At 35.4% G+C, this 10,211-nt stretch overlaps 1 protein-coding gene across 1 annotated transcript; it reads left to right on the plus strand.

The window, feature by feature from the left end:
• Window positions 1–1,900: 1,900 nt before the first annotated feature.
• On the plus strand, window positions 1,901–4,566 carry LOC100634927 (52 kDa repressor of the inhibitor of the protein kinase-like). Its single transcript, XM_011411963.1, has 3 exons — window positions 1,901–2,324; window positions 3,609–3,703; window positions 3,784–4,566. The coding sequence occupies exons 1-3, from the start codon at window positions 1,901–1,903 to the stop codon at window positions 4,564–4,566; spliced, it is 1,302 nt and encodes a 433-aa protein (XP_011410265.1).
• The last annotated feature ends 5,645 nt before the right edge of the window (window positions 4,567–10,211 follow it).

Raw genomic sequence — 10,211 nt, forward strand, 5'->3', positions numbered from 1 at the left:
AATGATAATGTGTCATTGGAAAGTTTGTTATTCTCCTTGTTGTGTTATATTCATTAATTTTATCTCCGCCTTCATGTCTCCCACATATAGCCACTGCTCGTCACAGCATTTGGGTATCTATGTCATACTTTACTTCTTCCTATCTTAATTTTTATTCCATATTTGTAGTACACATATCTTAAACTAAATTGAATTACTTTCCTTTAGGCATACTGAAAATCACAACGGTGTATGGTGTCATTATGATGTTTCGCATGAAAGATATATATCTTTCTCTATATACCATTGTGGTATCTGCAATACATAATCTCACTTATGAACCTCATCTCAAGCTTCCAGCCTCCTCATATTTTATGACTAATGATTAGATTATCCATTGTGACCATAATTGACAAAAGGAACCTTATAGCCAATAGGAAAATTGGTCTTTACAGCCTCAAAAATCCAACTTCTTGAGCTTCATTTATCATAAAATACTTCAGAGGATGCAATGTTATTGTGTAACTTCTAGAAACAATGATTGTGTAATGAAGCATTTACAGGTTAATATTTTTTCACAATAATGATGAATTTCAAAATCTGCCATAAGGTACCTTTTGTCAATTATGGTCACATTTTATATTGTTTAGTTTATTGCTACACATAAGAAATGTGAGAGCAAGTGAACTTCTTGTCTCAGAATCTTCTGAAACAAGTACAGTGCATGGCAATTCACTAGCGTATCCATGGGGGGGCTCATGGGGCTAGCGCACCCCCTCATACAGACGGAAAATTTTTTGTGACATTTTGCTTACATAAATGTTCCAAAAAGAACCAGAGCTCACCTTTATACTCAATGAATAAGTAGTTTTACTCAGAAGTAAGCCAAAACAGACAGGTTACGATCGATTGTGATATGATTCTATTCCACTGCGGCCATACTTAAAATTGAAATGGGTCTGACTTGCAAATGCAATGAAAATTAGTTTTTATTATACATGCATTTGCTGCTACTAGTCCCATTAAAGTATCTATGCTAGTACTTATTGCTACTATTAAGACTTCTTATAATCAGTGGTTTGTCAGTTATCACCAATATGAAACGTACGCTACATTATTACTTGCAAAAAGCAACAGGAAGGGGTACATCATCAGGTAAAGTGTATAAACAATTTATGTAAAGCTAGTTGAAATAAATTAAGACTAATAATAGTAGAATAATTATTACAAAAATAATCCATGCATAAAATATCTTTAGTTAATGAATCCACTGAGTCCACTAACAGTGTAGACACTGTACTTGACACTGATAATGACCATGAGGCCCGCCATCCACCTTCAAAACAACCAGCAACACAACTTGACAATATAGCCAATTGTGTAGGAAGCCATTTGACTGATTCTGACAAATATCAAATTTTGATGACACATTCCAACCCCGAGATCAGTGACACATTCCCAAAAAGGCAAGGAGAGTCATTCATTCCAGCATCAATGGCTTCACCAATTTCCATGGTTGGTATACAGCAGTCAGGAGAATGGTGGATACTGTCTCCCATGTGTCCTCTTCGCCACTAGAGGATATCACAATACTGATCCAGGAGTGCTTGTCAGTAAACTGCTCACAAACTTCAAGAAAGCTCTGGATATTTTACGTAACCATGTACGTAAAGAACATCATCTAAATTCCATTGTTCGTCGAGACAATTTCTTGAAAGTGATGAGTCAACAACAGCCTCCTATTAGCTCTGTCCTCAATCAAACAACTGCCAATCAAGTCGCCCAAAACAGATTGAAACTGGCTTCAATAAGCAAAACCATTTTTCTATGTGGGCGACAAAACATCAGCTTAAGAGGACACCAAGACAACTTCACAGATATTGAAAGAGATACTGCCTGTTTACATAACCACGGGAACTTCATGGCCCTACTCAATTTTAGGGTAGATGCTGGTGATGTTGTTCTCAGAGACCATCTATCCAAAGCATCTCGTAATGCTACATACACATCCTCTGTCATCCAGAATCAGCTTATGGATATTCTATCAAAACAAGTACGACAGCATATAATTGATATAGTTAAGGTAGCTAAGTGGTTTTGTATAATAGCCGATGAGGTCACTCATGTCTCTAATAAGGAGATACTCAGCTTGGTAGTACGGTATTGTGAGCCAGATTCTCTTCCTTGTGAAGACCTTGTTGGCTTTTTTCAGTGCAATGAAGGTATTACTGGGCGACAGCTAGCCAATATGATCCTCACCCATCTGCAGTCATTTGGTCTTGATCTCTCCTATTTACGGGGACAGGCATATGATGGAGCAGGCAATATGTCTTGGTCTATTAGAGGTACAGCAGCTATTATTACAGAGCAACACTCCCAGGCACAATAACTTCATTGTGCTTCCCATTGCCTAAATTTAGTTGTTGTGAAATCTTTGGCATTGACCAGTGTAAGAAACATCATGAATATAGTCAGGAAAGTATACTTCTTTGAGGCTCACCTTAAAAGACAAAGAAAGCTTGAAGATGTCATTTCTGACACACAACCAGTGGCGTAGCTAGGGTGGGCGGACTAGGGCTGCAGCCCGACCAATGGTACTGTTTGCCCCAGCAAGAGCTGTCATTGCCCTACCAAGACTACCATCCGCTAATTAAATCTATTTTACTTAATGTACCTCATTGGTGTTAAAATCTTCTAAAAATAATTGAATAAAACCAACTGCAGCAGGCTTTCAGGACTTGTAGCTCAAGCCCGAGACCAAGCGGCCATGTCATGGGTGTGGTCGTCTGTAACTACTACTACTACTACTACTAATAATAATAATAATTGTTATTATTATTATTGAGCATGCAAAAATCAATAATAAATTATATGAGAAGCAGTTGTGTCTGTGAGAGTGATTAGAATGAAGTTGAACCTGTTTCAGAAGCTCATCAAGTAAGTTAAATGATTCAATGTTGTTATTATTTATTAATAATAATAATAACAATATTATCAATAAAATGTGACCATAATTGACAAAAGGTACCTTATGGCGGGTAGTGAAATTTGTCTTTCTAGCCTAAGAAATCCAACTTCCTGAGCCCCATTCATCATAAAATTACTCCACAGGATGCAAAAAGTTACCATGAAACTTTTAGAAACAATGATTGTCTAACAAAGCACTCTTAGGTTGATATTTTCCATTATAACAATCATTTTTAAAATCCACCATAAGGGCCCTTTTGTCAATTATGGTCACAAATATAATAGTATCATCAATAAAATAGTAATTGGCGCAGCACAGACTGAGTCATGAATGGTGTTGGTAGTATGCTGAAGTCTATATTTGCGCAGTGTACAGGAAAACGCCCCCATTGCTTACACAAAAAGGGGTGTGGTCAAAATCGCGACGCGCTTCGCGCGCCACTTCAGTCTACCCTTCCTTATGCAGTGCCCTACCATTACTTGAGCTCTGGCTACGCCACTGCACACAACCATCTTCTACCTTCAATAAGCTAAAGGATTTTTGTCGTACTCGATGGGTCCAACGACTAGATGCTTTCACTATTTTCTCCTCTCTCTATCAGTCTGTACTGGCATGCTTTGAGAGTATTTGTCTTGATGGTCTTGCCCTATGTCTATAACAGATGCTAATACCTTAAGGCATGCCATTACCAGTACTGATTTTATTTCCAGCTTTGTCATCACTAAGTCATCTCTTCAGTATCTACACTCCTTGACCGTGAATCTCCAGGGAAGCTCCACAGACACATCACTAAGTCATCCCTTCAATATCTACACTCCTTGACCGTCAATCTCTAGGGAAGCTCCACAGACATCATACATGCTGTGAAGGAAATAGAGACCATAACATCAACAATTCAGAACATAAGAGATAACATTGACACCTACCATGATGAATTGTTTCCTGAAATCAAGCAGGTGTGTGACACTGCTGGCACAGTTCCATCTACTCCACGTACCCGTGCCCGTCAAACTCATCGTAGCAATACACCTGCCAGTTCCCCTTCAGAGTACTACCTTCATACAATATCAATTCCCCTTATTGACCATTTGTTATCCGAGCTAAAATCTAGGTTTTCTAGTCATCAATCTGTTGCTTTACTTGGTCTCTGTATCGTACCTTCAGCAATGCTAGTTTTGCCAGTTCCTGAATTTTTGACGCATTCATTTCAGTTGGCTGACAAGTATAAGGATGATCTTCTATCTCCAAATTCCTTTGCCAGTGAACGAGAGTGCTGGAAAGTTAAGTGGCAGAGGTTTGCTGAAGAACACGGAACAACTAGCCTCCCAAGTGACCTGGCAACCGCACTTCAACAAGTCTCCTCAATGTATCCGAACATAACAGTCCTCCAACAGATTTTTTCCACTCTTCCTGTTACTACGTGTTCTGCTGAGAGGTCATTTATCTCGCTTAAAAGGACAAAGACGCCTTTTCATTCAACGATGACAACAGAGAGACTAACTGGCTTAAGTCTACTCCATATCCATAAAGATATCCAAATCGATGTAGAGGGAGTCATTGATGAATTTAGTTTAGCAAATCCCAGAAGAATGCAGGTGGCAGACATTCTTACAGACTAATTTCTGTCGCAGACACTGCTGTTATACATTCCTTTCTTGTTTTCTGTTTGAAAAGACATGAAAAAAATGATAGAGAACTGGCCCATCCAACATGCCGCGATACACGTACATCGCACGTGCACCATATGGTCCCACCCCTCAGCAATGGTGGCCAATACGGCCGCAAATTAACCATAGATATGAATTAACGCCTTTTGCTCATTGTAAAAAGGGGGTGTGGCCAAAATCGCGACACACTTTACGCACACTCATCACGCTCTTCCATTTTCTGGATACACCAGTGCAAATTAGAGTTTCCGTACTGAAATGTAAATTTTTGGTTCTCTCCAGAGAATAGTTGTCAATCAATGATGAATTGGTACTGAATTTATGATTGAAGGATGTGATGGAAGTCTGCCTTAACAATTTAATCAATTTATACTTTTGATTGTTGTATAATTTATTTTGAACTTTTGTCATTGTAAATTCCAAAACTTTAATGTTTGTGCGACTGCCAATTTTTTAATGCATTTGGGAAATTGCTTTCTCTATACTTCAAGATGTATTCTTTGAATTTTTAGCCACAGCAACTAGTACAAGCAGAATTTATATTACATAATGCATGTGGGTACAAACTTTTATGTTCAACTTTCTTGCAAGGTTATTTACTTGTAAAGCTGGAACTGCATTTGTAAAACATGACGTATTAAATATTAAATGAAATACTTCGCACGAGTAAGTCATCAAAATGCATCTTTTTCAGGACTGCTACCAATAAATTTACTTGGGCAGACTATATACACCTTCAGTATTTACAGTAAAGTCCATCACAGTCTCAAAAATTTTTATGCATCTACAGAAATCTATCCCTATCAGCTTTGTGGAAATGAGTGCTCAGTTTTGCAACTGGCAGTATAAAAATTACAAAAATTACAGTTTCAAAATATATATTTCATTGAAAAAAATTTGCATTACTTTCCAGAACTAATTCCGAAAATAATAAAATTTACCTTACCTGATGTAATTTTTAATTATTTCCATGTTATATACCACTGGATATCTCTATACACTGTGTAAAATGGTGGGAAATCATAACATTTTAAAGGAATAGAGGTGTGGTTCCATAAGCATAGTTATGATGCATAAGTTGTAATCAATTAATTAGAAATGGCTTAAAGGAACATTACTTTGCTATGCTATTACTAATTAAATGTTTTCTAAACAATGCATCAACTAAAGACACTAAAAATCCAGTTAAAATAGGTAAAGGAATTGTTAGAGCCAGCAAAGTACAATTACTTTTATGATCTATTGTATTTCTATAATGTAACTACAATTACAGCCAACATTGATCACGTTCTTTTCACCAGAAAAATTGTGAATGCAAAGTCCAATTAATAGTAATACAGACAATGAAGTGGTAAACATAATAAATTCTTTTAAATAAGAAGTAGGGTTGTCAATAAATGAAAGAAACAAGTGGATTACGTTGAATCATAAAATTATTAGTTCAAATGATAATAAATGTTTATTAATAAAGAAGAATTAGTCAAAAAAATTATTGAGAAATTTCAAACCCTGCTTTGCAGAAATGAAAAAAACGATGAATTGCAGTAGAGTTACACTGAATCCCTAAAAATAGATAAATGTTGTTGTAATTATTGATTTATGAATCACGTATGAACATAATTTATATATTAAAGACCATTTAAGGAATAAATTAAATTGATCATTGCATAAAAAGGCGATGATCTCCTAGCTTGTGAATAGATATTTATTTCTGACTGATTTACTATTGTTTCTATTAAGGCTGGTTCAAAATATTACTCTAGTCCTTAAATCTGTTGATGCTGGATTATACAAAAATGTGTCTAAAGGTCAACTTGCCCAAGGTTATGAATAGAACTTGGTGGTACATTGGCCTACCAGTCATATTGTGAAGGAGTATTTATATTACAAACATCAAAACAAATGCCATTAATTTAAGGCTTTTGCCTAAGTTCAATAACGTTATTGTAGGTTATGCTAAGTAGGATTAAAATATTTAAATAATTTATGACTAATTTATCCATATTAATTAATGTTTATTACTATTACTTGAACTAAAAAATTATATAATTGGATTCCATCTTTTTTTTTTCATTTTTGACAACGCTACCTTTTCTAATTTAATAGAACTTTTAAAATCTCTAAATCAATTAATTCAATCACTTTTTGTTGAAGACCAGCCTTCATCTAACAGTGCTTTTCGTTAGTCTGATGTAACTAATACTTGGGTCCATGTTTGACAAGTATGCAAAATTGTGCTTCCAAACAGGTAGTTTCTTGACACTAGTACAATTCGATGGCTGTAGAGACCTTTTTCCTCTCCTATGCCACAATGATCCTCCTCCACTACATCTTGCTCTCCTTAAATTTTGAAGAGCGTGTAGAGCGTGTGAGGCAGCAGCTAGTACTATAATACAGAATAAAAATACGTCTAAAATTTTGACTCCTTTCAATACCATTAACAAAAGACACACAAAAGCAAATAGTGTCACTTGTCAAAAACGTTTAGGGGTTGATCATTTTTTAAATTGATGGCTAACACACGCACACATAAAAGGCACATTAGGCCACAGTAACTTGATTCTTAGTGTCTCATTTCCCACACGCATGCATACCACTATTTAATATCGTGGTCTTATATACATGCAATGTATAGACTAAACTGGGTGCAAATTTTGCCTGTAATTAGATATGAGAAACTATAATTTGTCACTTTTCATGCTCCAACTGTATTTTTCAATAAATAAGTTTCAAATTCAATAAGAGGCAAAAAGAAGCCTTTGTGAACAAGTCGCTTAGAGTGCAAGCCTCACAATTCAAGGAGGCAGCCACAAAGACCTCAGGTTTATTTCTTTCCTAAGGATCTGTAACTTGCAGTCCAAATTACAATACAATAATGCAATAGTTATCATTGTTTGCATAAATTAGCACACACTGGGTTCATAATACCAGTGAAAATAAAACAATCAATTACATTGCCTGCCCACCCAAGCCTACTTAGTACTAGTAGTATACTCACAAGAAACAAACTATGAACGTATTGCAATTTTGTTAAAAATATATCTTAAATGAAACTCACGTGTGTCTTTATGTCTAGTGGACTGTAACATTCCTGTTAAAACAGGCAATTGAGGCTGTGGCGGTGGACCCATGTCTTTGCAATTAGATACTTTTCTAGTTTCGGCGCCAGGGGAAGAGAGTACTACACTTCCTACTGGCCATAAGTCAAGCAGCTCCATTACCCTAGTTGGGCACTCAGGTCCTGGCAGTCATTACATCACATCCACAAACAATTCACAAACCGAAAAATTTGTTTGCACACACAAATGACTACTACATGACTTGCAATGTGCATGTGCATTAGCACTGACTTCGAAATGCTGACTTCCAATTCCAAAATAGTAGTGTTGTCAAGTAAAAATATAAAAATTTCTAAAAAGTAAAAAAAATTCACTAAAGAGCTTCCCAAAAAAGCAATGACCATTGCATGATTTTTTGTTATTCTTTTCATTTTTTAATTGGAAAAAATATCTTCAATGTCATAATACGCTACAGCTATGAAGTGTAGGCATGAAGTATAAAGTAGTTTATGCTACAGAGTCATTTCACTTCATCCAGGTATGAAAATTACCAATACAGATGTTACATAACAATAAAAAATTCTAAAAGAAAGTTAGCAGTGCAATTACCTAAGATCTGTAGGCAGGCAAATACAGTTAATTGTTATAAAAAATGAAAGTACTAAATTTAAACTTCAACTAAAGAGAAAATCAGCTAAACTTACTTTCTGCGTTATTAATATAGAGGTGGGGCTGAAGTTTTCTAGCTGAAAACTCAAAGGTTTACATTACAAGTCCAAGAAACTGCAATAATGTGTTTGATACATACATTAGCTAGTGGTATAGCACGGTTGAAATTTAAATGCAATGGTCCAGAACAAATTTCTCAAAGTAGCTGATTTGCTTTTTGAGCCCTGTAAATCAATCCTTGGCTACATTATATTTGAAACAAAGTGCAGTCAAAATAGCCAAAATATGAAATTTGGTTGCAACAACATTGGTACCACTAGCTAAATTTTGAGTGAAGCACATCATTGTTGTTAGGACTTGTAATGTAAAGCCTTGGGAGTTTAAAACCTTCAGCCTCATCCCCTCATTGAGAATGCATAAACATGTTTATCTCTGTAGTTGTTTGTTCAAATATAGTACTTTCACTTTTTACAAGAAATATTTGTGCATGCCTACTTACTGATGGCAGGCAACAATCAGATTTGCCCTGCTTACTTGATTTATCATTATGCAACTTCTGTATTGCTAATTCTCATCCCTGGATCAACCTTGTCTCATGAACTTCTTTATGTTTCATGCTTGCACTTTATAGTAGTAGCATATTATTATATTGAAAAATATTGTTTGAAAAGAAAAAGAATGACAAAACAATGCATGGTCATGCATGCATAGTCCTATTAGACTATAATCATACAGGGAAACATAAAATGTGAAAATATGTAATTGAACTTACTTAAATGAATACTTGATATCAGCAAGAGACAGAGACAATAAAAGCAATGAAAAAGAAAGAGCAAAAAGAGCAAGGTGCATAGAAATGATTTATAATGGTAAATCAAATTAAACAGCAATGGTAACTGTAATACTATTCAGTGTGTAATGGCCATTACTTCATTTCAGATACATGTACATGTAGATGAATCAGTGACATACATGTGGGCCTGTGTGACCGTGGCATACATTTTTGTAAGACCTCAAATGTCAATATTATTGCACAACACTATTAAGTAATCAACTACATCACTGGTACATACCAATAGAGAAGAGAGGCACAATAACAAGCAGCAATGAAACGGAGACAAAGCTTAAAAGACATAGACAGAGATGTGGTACAAGAGGCGTTAAAGGGAAAGAATTAAAAAAATTATGGAGAAATACTAACAATGCATAGCTTAACAACATGTACAATTTTAGTGGAAGAGAGAGGGACTAAAACTATGGAAGGAAAGGAGTGTGCGGGTATGATGTGGAGACTATCATGTACAAAATCACTAGGAGAGAAGTTTCCTGTTTTATACTTTTTTCTGAGTCATGTTCTTATGTTGCATTAACAGTCGGGCAGCCAAGCAACCGGAAGTCCATATAAATTGTGTATAAACCTATTTCTCGTTCATTGAGCAACTGCGTGGGTGGTAGCGTACATAGATACATGGAAACTTGGATAGAATCAGAGAACAATCACAGCAATGGACTTGCCACAATGAGAGATAAAGTGCTTGATCAATAGAGCACATCATTTATGAAAACAGCAAAGCTACGCTGTTTTATGGGGAACTTACAGCTAATTTTGAACACAATAATTCTATTCATTAGAAAAACTTTCCCTCACAAGGAATACTTGTAAGACAACAATTACCTTGTAAAGATACCTTTTAAGTACCACATACCAAAATTTCATGATTGCACTCCAAAGAATACTGAAGTTACAATTTTTTTATTGTTAAGTATAATTAAATTAATTAAAGTTTATTATTAAAATTGTAATAAATCATGATATCTTTATCCAGGTAGAAAATAATTGGGATCAAACTCTATATCCTCACAATAACC

Source organism: Amphimedon queenslandica, unplaced genomic scaffold (assembly GCF_000090795.2).
Source record: "Amphimedon queenslandica unplaced genomic scaffold, v1.1 AMPQUscaffold_13498, whole genome shotgun sequence".
Taxonomy (NCBI): domain Eukaryota; kingdom Metazoa; phylum Porifera; class Demospongiae; order Haplosclerida; family Niphatidae; genus Amphimedon; species Amphimedon queenslandica.